Below are 24,657 nucleotides of genomic sequence, written 5' to 3'. Positions count from 1 at the left end.
TACCAGTAAGGTTTTATCCGCTCTAATCCCTGAGTCAAGATTCAAGTTCAGTACTACAAAGGCAGAGATTCTCTAGTTTTCATCATAGATTTTCCTTTTAACAAGGGTTTTGCTTTAAACAATTAGTTTCACAACTATTATCTCAAATATATGTTTAAAATTCATAGTACAGCTCATATTCAATAAGGCCATGGCTTGTACATTTTTCTGGATCACAGCCTGTTTAATATTTTAATAAGAACGCTCTCCAGAAAAACAAATTATTCTCCAGAGTTTTGCAATTAATTCAGGGGTTTCAAGGTCCCACTGACATCTGTTTAGGATAAAAATCCTTGCCATACAGGGATGAAATCAACAGGTTTAGATTGTAGGTTTAGATTTCAAAGGTTTAATATTTTTTAAAAATAGAGAAACCTATTTTAGATGTTGAACAAATTTTTTATGATTGATTAGGCAAAATTAAAATATTCAGAGAGGAGGGAGTTTTTAGTCTTAACTAATCTTACAAGAACTTTTCAAACTCATTTTAGATTTATATATGTTGCAACCAATGTGCAGACAGAAATACTGACATAAAGAGATATATGTTTATATCCAATATTAGCCAGTAATGATATGATACATTAACTGGAAAATTAATGTTCATACTTGAGGGTAGAGTTTATCAGGATCTATCAGTAAGGAAAAACACTCACACACAAAAATAGCAGTATTCTCTAGTAGATTTATAGCAAACAGATCCTCACATTCAGGTAGATCATTTGTAAGACGCCATCAATGATCAGCATACACAACACTGATATTAACACATCACTTTTGGTATGTATTACAAGCATGTACCCAAGTAACCAAATGCCTATAATTCAAAATAATTATTCATTTCTAGGGCAAAAGCAATACATGGCTTTCACTTTACAGTTAAGGCTTAAAATATGTTTTAAAGCTTCAGGTCATTAATGATTTGTTGTCTTAAGTATGTTTGAAAGTATGTATAATTTGCAATAATGTGGGGAAAAATAAAGTTAATTATGGCAATGTGAGCTTCTTAATCCAAAAATTAAACATCAAAATACATGTCATATATGAAGTTAAGTGGGTTTTCTTTATTCAAGTAAACATTCTGAGTATAATACATGATAATGGACAACCCATGTGACAAAGCACTCTAGTCTATGGTTTGGTGTGACCTTCTTGTCTCTGGGATGCTTTTCCAGGTGATTCTTCAGGATGTGACACCGATGCCCAACACAGGCTTTCCAATGACAATACATGAGTTCTAGAAGCCACTGCCTCTATCTTTTCTTCAGATGCTGAGTAACATTTTCTCCCACCCATTTTATCCTCCATTATTTGTAAAAACCCCACTCTAAAATTCAACCTATGTTATTAAAATTAACAAAATCAGGCATTAGTATGTATGTTCCCACAAAGATAATAATTATTAAATAAGAGTCATCTTCCTTTTTCTCTACCTTTTGAAAGATTTATATAGCCTCTAAAGAGTCAGAGTATTATATAACACAAAATACATCAAGAACCTTATTATCAGGTACATATAATATGTTGCAAATTGCTAAATTACTCAAAAGCTTAAGTCTCCTGGGATAGCAATTCTCCACCAGAAATTATAGTTTACAAACAGAAGGTTATGTTTTAATAAGTGGGAAAACAGTACCTGATTTGATATAAAGTAATTGTGAGATGTTTTCACATTAGTAAAGTGCTTAATTAAAAAAATCTTTTCCACCATGTAATTTGTCAAAGGCTCAAAATGTCTTTGTCTAAGTATTCGTTTCTAAAATTATAGTATTATTCATTTAAATTTTACTTAATCAGAAAGTTTTACTGTTTTTTCTCTTTCAGTAATAAAAAAAAACTACTTGAAGAAAAACGTTTTTTATTTTCAAAACTTTGCCATGAACATACATACAACATTAAATTTGACCCCCTCAAGAGCTGTCCATTTGCCATGAAGCACTGATGACAAAAAAACATATGTAAGCTTTAGGGTAAAAGTTAACAAGGAATCAAAATATCTTCCAAAAAGAGGGTGGGCAGGGGAGTTAATAAATTAAAAATCATAGTTTTCATTTTATAAAAAATAGTTTGAATAATCTTATAAATCTTTACTGCTCACAAAAGCAGGAAATACATTTAAAAGGTTTTTTTTTTTAACACAGATTCATTAGTATAATGTGGTTATGATCAGAAAAATAACAACTAAAATGGCATTTCAGTGGTTTACATTCTCTTCTCAGCAAATTCCACATACAATTTAACCAATTTGCAACTCAAAATAAGATTTAACTGCCCAATAAGGCCAGACTAGGTGTAGTTACTATCTGAATATCAAGCTCTGTTCCATTTAATATATTTTTTTCCAAACATTTAAATATAGCTCAATGACAGGTACTGATAACAATACTTGACAGCATGGTTACCGCCCATGACTACTGCATTGCAGTTTAAAACATGCTTTGGTCAGTAAATTACAAAGGTATAAATCAAATAACAAAGCCAGAAAAGTTGTTTTAGTACCAATTTCCTGACCTTAAGTAAACGTGAAATACAATGACAAGGCAAGGAAAAAATAAAATCAAATATACAGAGTTCTCTATTTTTTAACCATTTGGCATTTTATATTAATAATTTCCTGTTTAAAGTAATATTTTATACTCCTGTACACTGATTATCATAGCTCTCTGAGTTAAAACTAGACTATAGTTACCTTTCTAGAATGTCCAGTAGTGAATGTTATTACTTGCTTCTTTTGCACTTCCATGAAGATGGTCCTTCATCCTGTAACTTTTTAAGTTTTGGACCAAGAAAGAACCACCAACCAAATCCAATAAAAACACAAATAATGGATTCCACATAATAACCATCCAATGCTGTGACACATGAGCCACCGAGTTTTTTGCAAAGCTGTAAAAATAAAATTATAATAAATACTCCATAATTTCAAGATGGAAGTATTCAGCAATTTACATGTTTCTATATTGTGATTTACAAGATTAATCAAAAATTTTTTTGTTAAAACATTTCAACATTTCATTCACTTCAAATGACAAAATAATGTATCTTAATCTCCTAATGGATTAAAAACTAACAGGATTAAAAACAATTTCAGCTTCTGCTGTAAACAACACTCACTTTCAAGATACAGCTTTTCATATTTAGTAATGTAAAGAAATTCGTAATGAATTTACTCTAGAAGTGGGCTAAAGTTACTTTAAAATAATTTATCAGCCAATTACTAACCATTCAGTTTTAGCTCCAATTGTTATATGAATAGCCAATGGAATTTCCCTTCTATCATTATAAAACTTAGCTACTAATCATTCATTTATTCAATGTCTATTGTCTAAGACAATGGTCCACAAGGTGGAGGAGAGATTGCCCCTTCCTTGCTGAGAAGCACCTTGCTGAGAAGCATCAGTAAGAAGTGACCTACTCTTACTGATTTTAGTCCATTACACCCTCAGTTATGATGGGAAAGAAAAAACTATTAGAAACTATGGGCAGATATAATTTTTAAAAAAGTGGTAGTATTTCTATACAGTTTATTTAAAATGTTGTATTAGTTTCTGGTGTACACCATGGATGGACTTGGAGGGAATTATGCTATGTGAAATAAATCAGACAGAGAAAGACAAATACTGTAAGATATCAGTTACATGTGAAATTTTAAAAAATACAACAAACTAGTGAACAGAACAGAAAAGAAACAAACTTAACAGATGTAGAAAAGGAACTTGTGGTTACCAGTGGGGAGAGGGGAGGGGGAGGGGAAAGATGGAGGTGGAGGATTAAGTACAAACTATCAGGTATAAAATAAGCTACAAGGATGTATTGTACAACATGGGGAATATAGACAATATTTTATAACTATAAATGGAGTATAACCTTTAAAATTGTGAATTAATATATTGTATACCTGTAACATTATAACATTGTACATCAAGTATACTTCAACTTAAAAAATATGGTATTATAAAATAAATACATAAATAAATTTAAAAATGGTTAAAAAAGAGATAGTACTTCTAGAGGCAAAATGAGGAAATGAACATCTTAATATAAGCTTAATGTTATCTAAAATTGCAACATACTTACCTCAACAGCATCAGGTGTCTGGCAATTCTGATTTGATGCTCCTACACACTCTTTCACTGTGAGGGGATCTACCAGCCAAAGAGCTACTGTAGAAGGCCAGTTTCCTCCCAGGTTGGACACAGTATTTAAAAGGGTCATATATGTTCCTCCAATAAGTGGATCACTAACTTTTGCATTGAAAGCCATTATGGAAACATACATGCTGTACAACGTAACCTACAGGGAAAATGTAAAACACTTTCAGTACAATTAGATTTTGTAAAGCTATGGTCTGAATTAAGTATTAATTTTCATGACTCTTATTAAACTCAAGTCAACAAATATTTATTGAGCACCTAACACAGGCCAGGCTTTAAGCCAGACCATGGCAATACAATGATCGATGATGTAGTCCCTCTGTGTCTTTGAAAAATTTATTCTAAGCTAGGAAGTAGGGAAAGAATGTCCACATCATGCTACTGGGGCCTAAATAATTGGCAGATTAATTCTATCACAAGTAGTCAAGGAAGACTCAATTGAGAAAATGACAGATGAAGCATCATTGAAGGATGGACACAGCAATAAGCAAAACTCTGTATCCGTACTATACCTAAATATATCACATGCATGTATATGTTTATATGTATATTTGTATTATATATATAAGAACTCAAACATTCAAAGGAATATGACTATATAATTATATATATATATATATATATATATATATATATATATATATATATATATATATATATATATAAAATTCAAAATTTATGTGACAGACTAAAGAGAAAAATCTTGAGAGGCAAAAAGTGCTTAAGAGGCAAAAATTAATTTTCTATTTAGGAACATGAAAATAAACCATGTTTCCAAAACAGAATTTCTCTGAATACTGTTTCATGGGATGTTCAGTAGAAAAAGAAGTTCCAAGGTCAAAAATGACTGAGAAACACTAAGTTACACAAAATTAAATAGGCCCCTTTCACTGTAGGACTTCTGGAAGCCTTTGGAATATAAACTCCTTAACTCCTTAAGGGCAGAGATTTTGGCGTGATTTATTCACTGTTTTAGTACTTAGGATGGTTGCAACAAGGAGTAACTGTCCACTTAATATTTGCTGAAGGAATGATTAAGATGCTACATAAAGAGGGGTTATGGTGTGTATCATTTCTCAAATTTGTTTGACCTTGTACCTTTTTTCCCACAAAGCATCTGGTTGTCTGAGTTTTAATGACTATACTTTGAGAATTCTCTCATGAACTCCAAAGCCAAACAAATGATTTTTGGATAACTACATCATAGTTTTCCTTTACTTACACAGATTGTGAAGCATTACTAAGGGAAAGCACTTATTTTAACTTCAATTTTGCACCTAGCATTAACTAAGTATGTGCAAAACAGAAAAAAATTATATTTGACACCCCAGCCTCAAGATTTTATATATAGTTAGCCAAAAATGATCCACTACAGAATTCTCCTAAATAATATAATTGTATACAAAACATTGAGATTACCTGGTACCATATTTTTTAGGCTTCAGTTAAAAACAAAGGAAGGAGTTTATAAATATAATTTTCAAAGAGTTTAAACTAGGTTCTATAGAAAAATCCAAAGTTACTCTGAAACACACATTAGCAATAATTGCACCTAAGTCCCACAAATTACTGCTGGGTGTCTGCCATTTACTTGAATCACTTGTTCCCAGAAAACAACAACAACAACAAAAAAAACCCCATTCTGCAGCAACAGCTTGGGTGAAGCTATGGCAAAGTGAAGATCATATCTTTTAGGTATTACAAACATATTTAATAAACAAAGAAAAAGCAGATTAACATACAGCTTCCAAAACCACAAAGAGTAAGTCAAAGTTTTTAATACAGAATCTAAACCAAAAACCTGGTTTTTGGACCTGGAAGAAATAATGATGGACCTGGAAGCCATCATTATTTCTCAATATTTTCCGGGAAAAAAAAAATCAGGAATAGAAGAAAGGACTCAAATCTAAGGATGAACTGAAGGATGCTTAGCAAGGGCAGAATTCCTAACTTTGGAATAAATTCTCAAATGTAATAAACTTTTACTGAATGAACAAAAAAATGAAATGAATGAAGGAACTCTCTCTCCAAGAACAGAATTCATTAAAACAAAATCCACAAGGTTTAAAGCTCACCATCAGATAATTTCTTCAGTGTCAGATTCATATTTAAGACTTTAAATTTATTATCATTATTTAAACGTAACTGTAGAAAAATGTCTTCTTTATTTTACTAAGGCTTTTTTCAGTGAGTGTGAAGTTAGAGAGATCCCAGTCGGACGAGGACGTCAGATCTAATTGTCCTGCCAGCCCTTCGACCCTCCTCCAAATCTCTTCAATAAAATGGTTTGACCCCCCAAAAAAGTTTTTTTTTAATTTTAAAAAAGAAAAAAAAAAAAGAAAACCACAGCAAGCTTACCTGATGTAACGCATAACTCAGCAGCACGATAATATAGTAATATATAGGGAATCCCCCTTGGTGTTCTACTTTAGGGGTCCACCAAACCAGTAGAGCATATTCTAATCCAAGCAATAATCTAAAGAAAAAGAAAGAGATGGTGCTGACTTCCATTTTAGGTTAAAAAACAACAAGAACAGAAATCTCTGTGCCTATCATATGAAAGAAGCCTGTATCCAAAACCTGTTAGGAGGTTAAAAAGAGAAAAAAGTGCATATAAATCATACTGAAGTTAAAGATGCTTTCCAAGCCTTTTTCCATATATACTCTACACATAGATATTAGTGATACTGATGACAGTTCCTCATTTAACCTTTCTTATTTAGTAAGTATTTTTAGTATTTTTATCTCATTTTTACCTGTAGGGCATGGCTTTGTAAAATATGTTTAGTGGCTGGGGACCTGCAGTATATTTGCTGATAATCAGAGGCAATATTATTTGCAAAGGAACCATTGGAACTGCCAATAAGGCTAAATGTTCTTTGGGTACTCCCTCTTCTACCAATTTCAGTCCTGTTACTGCATCTGCTGCTGAAAAACCAATCTGCAATATAAAAACAAAAAAAAACATTTTAATTTGTAACTTATGAAATATTTTCCTCCAAGCATATGTAAGTAATTTATGAACCTCAATCTCATTCCTGACCCATGCCAGTTACTAGTAAGTATCATATTATTACATCTGGTACAACAATTAAGTTACAGAAGGCACGCTGTACCCTATAGTCTACTAACAATATTAAGTGAAAACAAGTGAAAATTCAGTACTTTTAGGAACTGTAATTTTAATTACAACTAAATTTCCATTGCAAAAGTTCTGTATCTTAAAAAAAAAGTTCTGTATCTTAAACAGCATCCAACTCCAGATGTACTGATTTATATAATTTAAGTTTAAAAGAAAAGCCTTTGATGCCAAATAACTCTGGTTAAAATGAAGCATCATTGCCACATATTATACACATTTCTGATGATTCATGACTGACAATAAAATTTCCAAAAGTTATCTAGCTTTTCAAAAGTAATTCTGAGAAAATGTTACATTTGAGAGGTTGAATAAAATGAGATGTAAGAAAAAGTACTGTTAGATTAATTCTTAAAAACAATGAAAGAAGAGTAAGGATGCTAAAAGCAGTGGGTAAAAGAGGTGAAGTAAGATATTTAGACAGTCTTAAAGTTACTTCCTCATAAATAAGTTTTTAGTTACAAAAGGAAAAATAGTAACTTTGTAGTGAGTTAACAGGTAATCAAGATTAACAACAATAGTTAATGGGATAAAAGGACATGATATAGCTCCTGATATAATTCCCTGAAAATGTCACAATATTATTTGTCATATTCCTGACATATATGCACAGCCTGAACCTAAACATGAGGAAACATTAGACAAACATAAATAGAAGCCCATTCTATAGAATAATTGGCCTGTATTCTCTTAAAATGTCCAGGTTATGAAGGACAAAGAAAAGCTCATACCAACTAAAATATAATGTGATATTGAATTGGATCCCTGACCAAGAAAAAATAGTTATAAAGGCTGCTTTGGGGACAACTGATGAAATTTGGATATGGACTATGATTAGAAAGTAGTATTATATCAACTTAAAATTTCCTGATTTTTGATTAAGTTGTGGCTTTGTAAGAGAAAGACTGTGTTCGTAGGAGATACATACTTAAGGTATTTATGGGTAAAGGGGCATGATATCTGCAAAAACTGCTCTCAAATACTTCATAAAATCTAAGCAATACAGCACAAATTTACAGAATAAAGGAAATGAAGCTAAATGTTAACAATTAGAGAATTTGGATAAACATGTATGGAAATTTTTTCAACTATACAAGTAAATTCTCATTAAGTATGAAATTATACAAATAATTTTTTTAAAAAAAGGAATGATAAATACATTAAATACTTTTAACTTCTTACAATGGAGCCAAAGAGCAAATTTCACATAAAAAAAATTAAAGGTCAAAGATATTTCACTTAAGTTCAGAAAAGAATTTCACTTATATTTCACCCATTCTCTTTGTAGAAATTAGATCTACAAAGTGACCTGCAACATTTACTCTGCCTTGAAAGTTGTATAGGAGACATCTGTAATACACATATCTAACAAGAAAACTCATATCCAGGATACATAAAAAAATCAAAATTCTACAAATTTAAAGCAAGGGCAATTCTGGATATTTGAGTGGCCAATAACCATATGAAAAGATGTTCAACTTCTTTAGTCATCAGGGAAATGCAAATTAAAGCCATGAGATGCCACTACACACCAACCAGAAAGGCTAAAATTGAAAAGACAGTATATGTGTTTTCAAGACTGTGTAGTAATTGGAACTCTCTTAACAATGCTGGTGGTAGGGAAAATTGGAACAACCACTTTATATATACATACATATATTTTTTAATTGAAGTATAGTTAATTTACAATGTTGTATCCATTTCTGGTGCACAGCATAGTGATTCAGTTGTACATATATATTCCTTTTCATATTCTTCTTCATTATAGGCTATTACAAGGGATTGAACATAGTTTCCTGCACTATACAGTAGGATCTTATTGTTTATCAATTTTTTAAAAATTTTGTTTTGTTTTGTTTTTGATGGGGGAGGTAATTAGATTTATTGATTTATTGATTTAAATGGAGGTACTGTGGATTGAACCCAGGACCTCGTGCATGCTAAACATATGCTCTACCACTTGAACTATATACCCTCTCCCTTGTTGTTTATCTATTTTATATATAGTAGTTTGCATCTGCAAATTCCAAATTCCCAATTTATCCCTCCCCATCACATTCTCCCCTGATAACCATAAGTTATCTGTTTGAAATAAATTAATTTGGAAATAACCAATTTGGAAAACTGTTTGCCAGCATATACTATGCATTTCTTATGGCCCACCAATTCTATTCCTAGGTATTTATCCACCAGAAATGCGCACCTATGTTCACCAAAAGTAATGCACACGAATGTTCATAGAAGCACTGTTCATAATAGTCCAAAAGTAGAAATAACCTAAACATCTGTTGATAGAATGGATAAATTGTGGCATATTCATCAATGGAATATTATTAAGCAATGAGATGAACAAATTATTGCTATAAATAACAATACAGATAAATTATACAAATATGATGTTGAGTGAAAGAATGCAAGGGCCAGATGTAAGAATACATATTGGATATTCCATGTACATAAAACTCAAAAGCAAGGAAAACTAATCTATGGTATTAAAAGTTAGGAGAGATGTTACTTTTGATGACATTTAAAGGGGGAACATGGGATTCTGATATTGAAGCAACTACTTATATATTGCTGGCGACAATATAAATTATAAAATCTTTTAAAAAATACTTTAACAATCATATTCACTAACCCACTTAAGAAGCTATTAGAAGGAAGAGGGGAGGATACAGCTCAAGTGGTAAAGTGCATGCTTTAGTATGCATAGGGTCCTGGGTTCAATCCTTAGCACTTTCATTAAAAAATTAATTAATTAACCTCATTACCTTGCCCCAAACAAATGTTAAAAATTAAACTAATTTAAAAAATCTATTAGAAGAAAATATTCAGAACATCAAAGAAAGAGTTACACACAAAAATATTCACTAGCACGTTTTTATATTAAAAACAAATGCAAATTAAATATACAATAGAAAAATGATTAAGTAAATTATGACAAATTCATACACTGTGACAATTACATAGCTATTAAAAACATGTTTTCAAATATTATTTAATGAATATAGAATAAGAAGACAATAACAAGATAAAAAAGTATACAGTATGAGCCAATTTCACTTTTAAAGTATTTGCACGTATATAAATATACATTATTATTGATTATAATAGATGAATTACATTTATGCATGTAAAGTATATATATCCACACCTACATGCACACATGTATGTACATGGGGGAAAAAGAAGGCTGGAGAGAAATATACCAAAAATGTTACCAATGGTTATCCCTACATGATGTAATCAGATCATGCTATTATCTCCCTTGAAACTTTTAGCATTTCCTAAAGTTGAACGTTAAGTTTAAGCCTTCCTAACATTTCCTTAAAATTTAACCCTCCTTATCATTAGAGAGGAGGAAAAACTATTTCAAAACAATGAGGCTACAATTTTTACTTCAGGGTTATCCAAAGCTAGTTGTAAAAGTATTTATGTAGATAGGTTTAAATATATAATATGAAAATCCTGTAACTGATTTTAGATTTCAGGAATATTAATTCCAACACTAGCAACAGGTCACTATAACAAAATACACTTACCTTTCTTCTAGCATAATCTCTTTAAAATGTTTAAAACTATAAAATTAGGACATCTTAATACAGAAAACATACAGAATTCTTAAAAAGTCACCAAAATTCCCATTTATTTGATAGCAAATTCCCTTCTAATATTTTAAAAATAATTCAACCGATTTTTAAATAGACTTCTAATACCCATACATTTTCATGTCTTTGTTAATCATTATAAGTAAATAATTTACTACCTATGACATTAAGTATGTACTTATTCTAACAGTAGAGAGCTATTTTTTTTTCACACCTTTATTGTGGTATGGTTCCTGAACAGTAAACTACATATATTTCAGATGTACACTTTGATGAATTTTGATAGATGTATGCAGCAATGAAACCACTACCACAATCAAGATAGCTAACTATTTTCATCACACCCCAAGGGGTACAATTTTCGAATTCCCAATTTATCCCTTCCCACCCTCCTTTAACCCCTGGTAACAGAGTTATTAATCTTCCAAGGCATTCATTTCCATTCCAAACATTAATATCATTCATTAAAAACCTCACATTTATTAGAAGTATTTCAAATCGACAATTTTTTCCAGGATCCTAAATCTTGTAGCTTACACTAAAATTGTATTTGGGGGTGGAGGGTATAGCTCAGAGTATGTGCTTGGCATGCACAAGGTCCTGGGTTCAATCCCCAGTGCCTTAAGAAATTATATTTGATTTGGTGTCACCACACCTTTTAAAATACAATTAATAAACAGAAAATATCAGGTTTTATTGTTAAATTCTAGTATTAGTGGAAAGGGACTTATGTAAAGGCAAGGGAGGTATTCCATGATATTGGTCACTGCAACAGAATGGGAAATTTGCTTTATAAATCTCTTACCTTTGCAGTAAGAATCAGAAGACAAAATGTCAGAACTGCGGGCATTTTTATAATTGTAAAAAGCAGCTTGTAAGTATCTGTGATCCCTTGGGTTTCTTCTTTTCCTACTGATACTTCTTTGTTTTCTTTTTTCAGAAGAGCAACTAAAGTTGTTGTTATCAAAAATACAGTTCCCCAGAAAAAAAGGAAATCTGAAATTAAAAATGTTTTAAATCTATAATTAACTTTTGAAATGACATATCTTCATTTATACTAAATCTGTATACAACTTTTCCAAAACTAAAATCTGTTAAAAGAAAAAAAATCAACACAGAGGTAACTGTCACGTTCAAGGCAAGAGGCCAGGCATGGCAGATAAACAGGACAGTCCTGGCTCTGTTAAACACACATTATATAGACCCAGAACAGACAGTGATATTTAAAAAGGAAAAAGAAAAGGGCTTAGTGGGTTGAATGAAATAAAAGTCTACTGTGTCATTTTATTCAAGGAATCTGCTTAATGGGATATGATTTTCTCTTTTGGGTCATACTTCTTAAGCACCTAAGCCATTTCAGTTACTAAATTACAACGAAGACAATAAACATGATCATTTGCATTAGATTTTCTGCCTTTTGTTTTTAAACTTTGCTTTTAATCTGTTTAAGAATACCCTCTCTTTTCAGTACTGTAATACATAAGCAGTTTTCTCATATTTGCAGATGCACGAAAGGTACACGTGAAGAGTACCCTTTGGGTTGTTTCAGTGAAAGACAGCTGGGCCATTAACCATTATTTTGAACAAATTAAGCAAAGGGAGTGAATAATGTTCTGGAAGATTCTGCCTAACAGCTAAAAACAGTAGTAATAATAGAGGCACTATTTATAATTGCATACCATGTGCCATAAATGTGCTAAGTCTTTTACATGTCATTTCCTTCACCACAGCAACACAACAAATGTGGTTATTAGTAGCCCCAATTTTCAAATGAAGAAACAGGCTGAAAGGTTATGGTGCCTGAAGCTACATTCTAAGTCAGTACCTTATATAACTAATTTCAAAACTTGTGTCTCCTTAACCACCCTGAGAAACGCATCTTAGTTTGTTTGCCACTACAAAACTTATTGGATAACCCTGTCTTGGTTTCTTCACCTATAAGATTAGAGGACTTGGCTAGAAAATCCCAGATAGTTTCTAGCCCTAATAGTCTAGAGTTGTATTCAGTTCTCTGTGTGTTTGCCTTTTATTTTATTGCTCATGTGGCACAGCTAACTGTTCATGAGTCACCTTTTTCCAAAGTCAGGGTTTTTCCTTTGTATTCAGTCTTGTCCTGCTGCTGTGTTGGGTGAAGATGATCACTATGGCTTAAACCTAACTTTTGATGGAGGCAGACAACATTATTTGTTTAGATCAACTTCATTCAAGTACAGACCAATTTCGCATTAGTATTTAAATGCTCCTTTTTTACACAGTAAACGTGAGACAGGCAAAGCAGGTGTCATTGCTATGCAGTGACAAGGAAAAGTTCAGAATATTTAAATCTTTGCCAAAGGTCAAATTATAAAGAAGCAGAACTTGAACCTAAATCTTCTGAATTTGGGTTTCATACTCTTTCCACTATTTCACACTGCCTACATAAAGATTTCTTAAAAATTAATGTTAAAGTACTATTTAGTCTCTATAAGGGTAATCATAAACAAGGCTGTTTTTCAAATTATGCAAATTAAAGCTAAACCGCTTCAAACATGTATGGAAATTTATATTCTGATGTGAATTCTTTTCTCCATAATGGGAAACTTAGACACAGTCCCCAAATTATGATGGCCTGATTTGAGATTTTTTTCAACTTTACAATGGTGTGAAAGCAATACTCATTCAACAGAAACTGCACTTTGAATTTTGAATTGGGATCTTTTCCCAGGCTAACAATATTCGGTATGATCCTGCCACAGCTCCCAGTGAGCTACACAATCATGATGGTAAATAATCAATACATTCACAACCATTCTGTACCCATACAACCATTGTGTTTTTCACTTTCGGTACAGTATTCAATAAATTACACGAGATATTCAACTGATTTTGCCTCGCTATAGGCTAATGGAAGTGTTCTAAGCACATTTAAGGTAGGCTAGGCTAAGTTATGATGTTCGTTCGGTAGGTTAGGTGTATTAAATGCATTTTCGACTTATGATATTTACAATTTACGACAGGTTTATCAGGACATAATCCCATCATAAGTCAAGGAGGCTCTGTACTTAATTTTATTTATTTTTGGGGGGGTAGGTAATTAGAGGTACTGGGGATTGAATCCAGGACCTCTTGCATACTAAGCATGCACTCTACCACTTGAACTATGCCCTCTTTTTCCCCCATACTTAATTTTAGATATCAGAAGAAAAATAGGAAACATTCCTAAATGCAAAAGTACCCATTTAAAAACGTGCTAATATATGTCTTAAGATTAAAGTTCATTAAAGTAACACAATAACATAATTTCTAGTATATGTTAATATAATGTTTTGGAAATCTGGTTCAAAAGGAATGAACAACAGTTTAAGATTATTCGTCTAAGTGAGGCTAATGTTCATTATTTTTGCATTCTTAATTTCATTTGTGAAATGTTGCAAATAATGACTTGTTTATAAAATTTCATCTATAATATTATTCTTAGTGATAGTTTTTGTTCATTATTTGATTTAAGTTAGGGCTTAAGAAACTCTGAAAAAAAACTTTCACCAGAAATTTCACTTAATGGTCTCTACAAAAATGTTAAGTGAAAATGAAAAGTTTTCAATTATATACTACTTTAAGAGTTCCAGTTTTCTAAGCAAAAAAAAAAAAAAAAATTAATTTGCTTAGTATATTCTCCCAATTTTAATGAACAAAATCTTCATCTAAATTTAAACTCCTTGATATCAGTAGCAAGGGAGAAAAGAATAAGAACAAGTTAAACAGGTTTCAGTATTGTTTGCATATAAGATTATTTCTAATTTCTTTGTGCTTTGAGGATAACAGTGAGAAAGAAGGAAGCAGTGACAGTGAGTCATTCAGAGCCTTCATTCAAAGGCTCTCCATTGCTCACATGGATTAAAGAATGAAGCAATAGCTCAGGAGAGGCTTAGCCACTGCCAGAAAAAATATTAAGAAGTTTTATGAATGCAATTATCATAAATACTGACCATGAGACTATGGACTATTGTTTAGTATTGCTTTGATGCTACAAAACATCCATAGTCTGATATACCAACCACTGTAAAGACATTATTACCAAGAATAATCTAAATATTTTATTATTAACATTTTGGTTAATTCTGATTTATGTATTTTATCTGCAAAAGCATTATGATGTATATATGTATGATCAAGATATCAAAACTGATGTTCAAGTTTCATAAACATGATTTTTGTACAAAGACCTATAAGACAAAGTAAATATTCTGAAGTGGCTACTAGAACTTACCTAGTGCTCCCATAAATGCAAAAATTAAGAGCGTGTAACAATTCACTAGTAATCAAGGATATAATAGGTAGCACCTGAGTGCCTATGATGCCAAGGCAAAACACAGGACAGTGCAATAAATCCCAAAATCACTCTCCAAGACAAGCATTATTACCCCTGCTTTATACTCAGCGAAAGAGGATCACAAACCAGAAAATGCCAGAGGTGGGATTCAAACTCAGATCTGATTCTAAAACAAGAATATTTTCCATTATACTACCCAGGTGCTCTGATACACCTACTGCAAGTAGGCTCTCTTTCCTATCAAACAGATACGCCTGAGAACAAAGGTACTTATTTTAGCTCAAATCATGAAGTCTGGAACATTAGATACTTGAGCCTACTTCTTTACTGGCTCCTTGTATTACCCCTCCCACCTCCATTTCCCATATGGTGGAATGTCAAGGGTATGCAAACCAAACATGGTACATCTTCCTAAAGTTCATTTTACTCAATAACATTTTCACGAAAAACATATATTACAGAGAAGGCAAAATTTCCAAGAATTTAAAAGACAAAACATTTAATTTCAAAAAAATTTCAGCTTTCAAGGCTTTGGGCTAGGCCCCCAGACTCTTTGTGGTGTAGGTTCATTCTCTAACACCATCAGAAGTAGAAAAATAAAGCAGCACTGTGTGATACAACCATCCTTGGCTCAAACCAGGTTCTCGGTCATACTATGGAAATTAACTTTAGTCCTTCAGAAATCAGTGGCAGGAAAACAAACTTTCAGTTTCTGTTCTAAATAACCATCCAGCCTTCCTTTCATCTAGCTTCCAGCACAGCTCTACTTTACAAGTTAGAGCATGAAGAGACTTTAGACACCCATCATTCAGGTCACTGCTCTTCCACAGCGAAAGATACTGAAATAGAAATATTATGTATCTGGCCCCCAGTTACCAGCTAAGTCTTAGCAAGAAACAAAATTTTTCTTCTCTGTCACAAATCTCTCCCTTAAGCATTTGCTCAAAATATCTACTGAAGAGCATCCCCAGAAAATGTTATTTTGATTATACAATATAGTCATATCTTATTTGGGGATTGAGTAAATACAAAGCTAATTCTGAAATCTTCTTAATCCTTTAGTTTTCTGTAGGAAGGTGCCACGTTTGAGATACTTTTTCATTAACCCCAACAACGTCAAGTTTTCAACCGGGGAGGAAGAGATTGTTTCTTCAGTCAAGCACCAGATTAAGCAGCTGTCCGACTATCAAGAACCATGCTGTCTCAAAACACTAGGCTTAAACTCAGCCCAGAATGCAAAACTGAAGCTGAGAGGCCAATACATTTAGTGCTCCCATCTCATGCTAATTCTAGGGCCTATATCACTGAACAGATGGAAATGAATCACTCTTTCCATTTTTCAAAATACGTTCTGGCCAGGCACAAAAATCTATTTTAATTAAACACAGATAATATGTCTCTACTCTGATGCCATGATAGGAGGTTCTTGCATTCAGCTTTTGTACAACCTATATCCTGACACCCCTAAATCACTTTTTGTAAGCTGGAAGCTGCATTCAGATTTTTACAAAACAGTTGATAGCAAACATTTCAAACAAACACATGAAGGTGCAGGGTACATCAGAATAGCTAAAATGAAAAATAATGGTAACATGAAATGCTGGTAAGGATGCAGAGAAAATGGATCACTCACTTATTGCTAGTAGGGAGATAAAATGACATAGCCAATCTGGAAAAAAACTGGGTAGTTCTTTTCAAAACTAAAAACACACTTACCATAAATCAGCATTTGTACTCTTGGGTGTTGATCTGAGAGAAAGGAAGGCATATTTTCACACAGCAATAGCCAAAACCTGGAAACTACCCAAATCTCCTTCTGAGGATGAGTGGGGAAATACAGTGTGCTATGTCCAGCAAATGGAATACTTCTCAGCAGTAGGAGTGAACAAACCATTAATCCATGCAACAACTTGGATGAACCTCAAAGAGCTTACTGAGTGAAAAAAGCCAATCTCCAAAGGATACATACTGTATGATTTCATTTATGTCACATTTCTAAAATAACATAAAGATGGAAAACAGATTAGTGGCTGCCAGGGATTAGGGGTGGACAGGACGAAATGGGTATAGCTATAAAGAGGCAACACAAGAGTCTTGTGGTACAGCTGAATATTTTGATTGTGGTGGTGGAGGTTATATAAGGCTACACGTGATGAAACTACATAGAGCTACACACCCACACACTTAAATAAGAACACGTACAACTGGTGAAATCTAAATAAGCTCTATGGATTGTACCAATGCGTATTTCTTGGGTTTTTTTTTTCCTTAAGCATAGTTGGTTTACAGGGGCGGGTACAGCTCAAGTGGTAGAGTGCATGCTTAGCATTCACAAGGTACTGGGTTCAATTCCCAGTACCTCCTCTAAACATAAACAAATAAACCTTATTACCTCCCCCCGCAAAATAAATAAAGTTTTTTAAAAAAAGAATTAAAAAAAAAGTATTGTTGCTTTACAATGTTACGTAAATTTCTTGGCTTTGACATTGTACTACAGTTACATTAGAGGTTAACAACGAAGGCTAAGGGAAGGGTGCATGGGACTTCCCTAAATATTTCTTTGCAACCTCCTGTGAATCTATAATTATTTTCAAATAAAAAGTTTTTCAAAATTAATGGGAAATACAAGAATGCAAAAGTTCTATGACTGTGCTAGGAATAAGAAATGTAGGTCTCAAATACAAGATAATATAAAATGGTCAAAAAAGATAGAAATCTTTAGGCATGTTGAAACCACCTGTACTATAGCTTTGATGACTACTAGACTTCAGCTACTGTGTTTTCAAAAGTGAACGGAAAAAATGAAATTCAAAAAAAATTTCTTAGATAACACCAAATCAAGGAATAGAGATGCTGGAAAGTATCATCCTATTTGTTGAATATGCACTCCATCCTTAAAAAATGTTTCAATGTGCACACTTACATATAAATTATGTATTTGTGACCTCCTATACTAAGATATTAAATACACCATAAGATATAAAGTCTATATTAAAAAATATGAAATAATAAAAATAATGAAATTAAAGAACATGAATAAAATTCAAGATTTATCCATTACTGCACCTAGAAGAACAGGTGAAATCAGGAGTTTTATTTTCCACTTTTAAATTTCTAGGAACAGAACATCTCCTTGTATTAGGTAAGTCTATTTTGTTTTCTCCAATTAAATTATAGTTTTCAGGAATACTATAAATAAAAGTAGGAGACTTCTTATAATAGTGAGGATCTATGATTCTTTCACTGATAAATTTGCATAGTAAAGGCTAATTCAATTGGCCTCCAAATAAATTTCAATAAAATTAGAAGTGAAATTCAGAGTAAGACATATGCCAAGAAAAATCAAACAATTTTTTAGCTTCCAGTGTATTTTTTAAAATGACTTTTGTGTACCCCAGCCACAAAAGCAATTCCACAGTTCTTTACTGGACAAAGAAAGCACACAGTACCATTTCTCCTTTGCTTTGCTTTAAAAAAGAAAAAAGGCTTTAAGACCTTCCTTCTGGGGTGTGGGCTCCAGGTGTTAATGTCTAATCTCTCCTGCATCTAGTAGCCCCAGTATTTTCCGCTTGTCTCACTTTACTAGGGCCCCAACATTTGAGAAGTTAACTTGCTCCATTTGTCTGTATTGAAATGTGAAATCCACCAGACTTATGAACTTGTTCATAAGGCAAAAAGAGAGCAAAACTCAAGGATTTTAGAAATTATACTTTGTATGAATTACTCAGGGATTAATTTTAAGGTAATGGATTCATTTAAAAATTTTTGTCTTTTTTTTTGGTGTACAGTTCTATGAATTTTAACACATATATAAGTTCATATCACCATAGCCATAAACAAGATACAGAACAGTTCCATCACCGTCCAAAACTCCTTCATGGTATTCATTTATAGTAACCTCCTCCCTCACCCACAAGCCCTAGTAACTACTTATCTGTTCTCTATCTCTATAGTTTTATCTTTTGAGAACATAACGGTTTGAAGCATACCTACAGATGTTAAAGAATGTATCACAGCCTATGTCAGAAAAACTGATGTAGGAATGGGTCAGTTAATTCTGCCCAAATATTAAAGAACATTTCTAGTCACATAAATTATATTAATGAGTACTGCTTCAGGCAATAAATTTGTTAATAAATCAGAATTAATGGTCCTGCTCTCTTCCTAATTCATAGCATGAGCATCATGACACTCCCTGGTGGTTTAGTGGTCAGAAATCAGCACACGCTCTCTCTCAGAGCATGACTGTCTTAAAAATACTGTTTTTACTATTATCTGAACCAATCTGATTACCTTCATACTTAGAGCATTAGTTTTTTTTCAAAGCATCATTTCCTTTTTCTGACTTACCCCACAAATGTACATGCCTATCTATAAGTAAACTGATTCATAATTTCTAATATGTTTGGTTCCCTTCTCTGCTATCAGACTATCCTGCTCCCTGTCTCCAAACCCAAATGTCCTGCTCCCTATCCCAATCACTTCTTCTGTTCATTACTGTTACCACTGCTTACAGAGGAGCAGGCCTCAACTACTGGTTCTCAGGCTGACTCTGGCCTAAGGACATATTTTATGATTCCAGTGTTTTTTTTTAATTAGAAACTAAAAATGGAATTTCCAGCTTCTCTTGAATACTCCTAAGATCTAGCAACCCTGGGATCCTATTGCCACAAGACAACAATTTATTGGAGCCTTTAGAAGGGTATGAGTTTTTCAGGTCATTACTGTCCCCTTCAATACCTACAGTCTTACACCAATTCATCGTTTTGGTTTGCAAACCTCCATTATAGACTATAAATTCCATGTGAGCAGAGAATTCCCAGGTTTTATTCATCAAATTACAATACCTATCACATGACCAGCACCAACTAGGCACTCAGTGCTGAGTAAATGAATGACACAGGTCACTTTAAAAACAAAAACAACAAAAAACCTTGAGTCTGTCACTTCTGGGCATCAGGCATTCTAGGAGCGTGTTGATGTTTTTTAGACAATCGCAGTCAGAGAGCTACTTTTCTCTGGCAGAAAAGCCCAATCAGCACATATTTAGGTTTTAAGGCTTTCCTTGAGGTTTTTCTTAGCTTCCTACCAAGTGTAGGAAAAACACCAAATAGTCAGGAAACCTTAGCTGTAGGTATATCTCTACCTCTAACTAGCCAGTTAGTTTCCTGATCAGTTAGTTTCCTCATCTAAAGAATGAAGGAAGTGAAATATATGATCTTTTAAAGTCATAAAACTTTATGTTCTAATTTCTATGTTCTTCTGGGTTATGCTCATATTTCTCCAAGTTTATAGGGTTGTCTCTTTTTGCTACCAAAGATCCTTGAAAACCAAGGGAGCAAGACCAAAAATAGCCCACCTCTGAGTTGAGGACTGTTTTGTATCCCTAAGGTACCAAAAAGCCAATCTTAGCATAGTCAAGATTTTCCTTCTAAGGGATTCTATTCTCATCCCATCCTTCCTGTTCTACATGTGTTATTCAGACTACTGCTTTCTGTATGGTAAAAACTGTTCTTTCTCAATATATTCTCTATGTATCTGTAACTCAAAACAAAAGTGTTAATTAAAGAACGTACTTCAGAATTTTAAAAACATTATGCCTCTCTAATTTTCTCATTTTGTAAACATCTGTCTCAATGTTTGACTCTTCTTTTATAACCTAAGCAATTGTATTCCCTTCGTCATTCTTTCTGTGCTAAGTTCCTTAAAACCATTGTTTTTTCTTAGTTATACTATTACTAGATTCCAAAAAGACCCAAAGCTATAAATGTGATGTGTGCAGTCATTTAAAAAAATGAAAATGCAGTAACTCTTTAACTCTTAACTTATTAAAATGTTTGAATCAAAACCAGCAGTACACTACAGATACGAAAAGTTCAATCAAAAAGCTATTTTGGCACGGCTGGAGGAGTGGACAGCCAGGACTCCAAGATGGTGTCAACTGTACTGCTGAAGGAGAAGAGGCTCCTGGATGTCAAATTAGGGCAGCTGCCAAGCTGGATACTGATGTGGGATTTCACCCCACAGGCATTACTGGAGCCTTTCAAAGAGGTTACTATTGGTATTCCAAGTCTGTCAACGTGAAGAAAGGGAGTGTCGCTGGGCTTTCTATGGTGCAGGCAGCTTACTCGCTTTTCAGCTACTCCCTTTGTTACGAGGATAGCGGCTACGCAAGTACCACTGAAGAGGGTGCACTGTACATTCCTGACCATGACCTTTGACCGGCACCCCCAAATCCTTTCATATCCTTCTAGAGAATTAACACCCAATAAAAGATGACTGGTTAAAAAAAAAAAAAGTAAGCTATTTTTACAATTTCCTGGAGAATGAAGTTCAAATTCCACAGAACAAATAGCTATTCAAAATAATAAACCAGTGTAAATAAAAATTCAATGGCACCAAATCCAATTTTGACCTTCCTATGGGAAAACAGTTCTGGCTAAGGGAGAATATAGTTAAAATGGCTCCTGAATGCATAATGGCATTCTCTGGAATGATATTTATTAATCAATCTTATATCACACTTAAGAGAAAGCTCTAATTTACTTAGCAACTTAGTTTCCATAGTCTCTTCAACCTTGATTTCTCTACTGAGACTTTCCCATGCTAAGTAACACATAATCTTATTAGCCTTTTTTGGTGATATGAACAGTCCCAGTACAAAACGAAAAGCAAAACACATAAAAAGCAACAAGGTGCTGATCTGAGGCATACACGAAGTATTTCTAGGCAGAGAATTATCCACAGAGCAGGAGTGGGATCCCAGAACTCTCAAAGATAAACCTGTCTAGGTGCAAAGCAGTATCTCTCAAATATTCTTGGCCTTAAACCAACTGAGGAAAAGTACTATTATTTCATCAGTAGTAGTGGCTCACTAGCAGTTTCAAGAGGTAGAAAGGGGTCCTTTATAGGATGTAAGGCTGGGGGAGGGGTGTATACAATTTCAGGAGATAATACAGTTGTGTATTACTCTTCCCCACTTTCCCTTCCCTGAATATTATAATGCTTAAACTTCCCTCACCACACACCTACCCCTGACATTTACCCTATTGGGACTCCCCTAGTACTGGGAAGATGAGAGGACATTTAGCTGGTTAAATTTCAAAAGAAAATCACCTAATTTCATCATCACTACCAGAATGAAGAATTCTACTATATTCCTGATGTTGGTTATTCTTGACATTGCTAACTTTACTACTGTTTCTGAGTTGTTAGGGAAGTTTTGAAAAAATAAATAACCCAGAAAACCTTACAGGGCCATGTATTTTACTCATGCAGAAAAAGGGGAAATTTGTAGAACTTACACCCAATTTCCTACTGGATAAACTTCAAACCCTTAAAGCAACTAAAGAAATTGGTCAACAACCTTTAATTCGGTCACAGCCTACTAATTTGGTCACCTTTCTTTCAGCACCATTTCCTAAAACCAGTCCCCACAACAACTGCTTCAGGCACTTTGAACGTTATATATACTGTCCTGGATATTTTTGTACTTTGCTGCTTCAATGCATTTTCATCTGGTGTTTTACACATTCTGGAATTCCACGTACCCACTTCAAGAAACCTTATAATTCAACAAGGGCAAATACCCACAATGCGAAGCCTGACTCTCACAAGTTCTTCTTGTGGGCTGGATTCTGCTTTAATCACAGGAGGCTCTTTGAACTCTGTCACTTGGCCTACTCATTAATGTTTGAAGGAATTAGCCATGTTCCATTTACCAGAAAGCTAGATGAGGGCTCCTGGTATAAGAGCAGGGGTAGAAATGGACCAGAAAACAAAGAGCTATAAATCTCAATAACAAAACACAAGGAAAATTTTAGAGTCAGGCTGGGTTCATGCCTTCACACTAGCCAGACTTAGAAAAAATGTGCATCTGAGGCAAGTACCAAGGGATCCCTAGACTCAGGGTTTTGTTTGCTATTACACAACAATGTTTATTGGATGGGCTGCCTTTCTCTGCTCACTTCAGAATACTGATCAATTATGATTGCTCTAACGTAGTCATTCTGGTTGAAGCTTATTTTAGTAGTAGAGAAAACTTACCTCGGGTCATCTCCCTTAAAATGATTTCCAGTAAATTAAATAATGGTTCCTTTCAACATCACACTGTCTCAAAAGGATTCATAAATGTACAATAAATTTAACAGCATAATAGTTTAAATACACTACCTGAAAGAGTAACGATTCCCCTGGGTTGAGGCTGAAACCTCAAATATTTGTTACAAAAGTCAGCAGATTCAAGGGCCAGAAACAAAACATTGCCCAAAAAGTAGCCCGCTGTTTGGCCCACTGAATTGCAAGTAGAAGCATAACCCACGTTTTCCCGGGATAACATAGTTAACGCCCAACCATCCACAGCGATGTCCTGAGTGGCTGCCAGGAATTCAAACAGAAAGAATGTCACAGTGAGAGCAGCTACATCGGGGGTTCTGCCGTCTGTATTCCCGAGAAAATGGTCCACTTGAGTGGACAGATATATCATGAAGAGTCCTAGTATATACTGCGTAGGGACAAGCCAAGATTTGCGACGACCGAAGTTCCTAAAGTAAACCGCATCAACCAACGGGGCCCAGAGCAATTTGAGACTGAAGGGCCAAAAGACAAAACTGAAGAAAGCTTGATCTGTATAGCTAACATTTTTGCTCTGCAAAATTAGTGGGATGCTTCCCGCCAGGCCCAGTGGAATGCCCTGAAGCACGTAAAGAAAGAGCAACAGCAAAATGCTGCTTAATTCGGCCCGGCAGCTCTGTGGGGGTTTTGAGAGGTCACTAACATCGACATCCGGCAGAAGAGCTTCTTTGTCCCCTTCCCCGCCCACCAAGTCCGGATGATTATCATCCCAGGCGCCCGGCGGCAAAGGACCGCTCCTCATATCCAGAGAATGGTTGAAAGTCCCTGGCCGTCGTTGCCGACTGTTGTCCTTGTGGGAGACGGTGGGTGACATATCAGGGACGATGCAGAGCCCCGTCTGTGGGATGCCGGGGCTGAGCGTCTTGGATCCGTCCAGTCCCAGGTCCAAGGCTGTCGCTCTGGACCAGGGTCTCGATGGCTCAGGGAGGGGGACAGGGCTGGGGTTGATAAGGGCGCTTCTTACTGTGACCTGGAGTGCCGAAGCCGGGAGCCAGTCCTTTGGCTGGAGGCCCAGGCGATGCCCAGGTAGGTGTCCCTTGGAGCGGCGTCAAGGAGCTTGCAGGAGCCCCCCCGGCAGCCGCGCCGGGGTCGAGGCTGTAAGAGGGGGCCGTGGTGCTGCGGTGGAGACCGGCCCCTAGCTGCGGAGACACCAAACGGCCAGTCCACCGGCCCACCGCCTGCTCTCGCCGCCCCTAATGCGGCAGACAGCACTTTCTCCACCGGACTCCAGAGGTACCAGATAACTTCCTGCCTCGAGCTTCAGGAAGTGGTCCT

At 34.5% G+C, this 24,657-nt stretch overlaps 1 protein-coding gene across 2 annotated transcripts; it reads right to left on the bottom strand.

Annotated features, from left to right (window-relative positions):
- Window positions 1-1,081: 1,081 nt before the first annotated feature.
- On the bottom strand, window positions 1,082-24,657 carry SLC33A1 (solute carrier family 33 member 1). 2 transcript variants are annotated; one of them, XM_006188436.3, is made up of 6 exons: window positions 23,422-24,654; window positions 11,746-11,936; window positions 6,950-7,134; window positions 6,552-6,669; window positions 4,117-4,332; window positions 1,082-2,925 (listed from the first exon to the last, which is right to left on the bottom strand). In XM_006188436.3, exons 1-6 carry the CDS (start codon window positions 24,194-24,196, stop codon window positions 2,758-2,760), a joined length of 1,653 nt encoding a protein of 550 aa, XP_006188498.1. In that variant the 5' UTR covers window positions 24,197-24,654; the 3' UTR covers window positions 1,082-2,757. The 2 variants fall into 2 exon arrangements, with proteins under 2 accessions (XP_006188498.1, XP_032341702.1); XM_032485811.1 differs by lacking the exons at window positions 6,552-6,669; window positions 11,746-11,936 and having other exon boundaries at window positions 23,422-24,657.

Source organism: Camelus ferus, chromosome 1, assembly GCF_009834535.1.
Source record: "Camelus ferus isolate YT-003-E chromosome 1, BCGSAC_Cfer_1.0, whole genome shotgun sequence".
Taxonomy (NCBI): Eukaryota; Metazoa; Chordata; class Mammalia; order Artiodactyla; family Camelidae; genus Camelus; species Camelus ferus.
The sequence above is the reverse complement of the archived record's forward strand: the minus strand, read 5'-3'. Positions and strand labels throughout refer to the sequence as shown.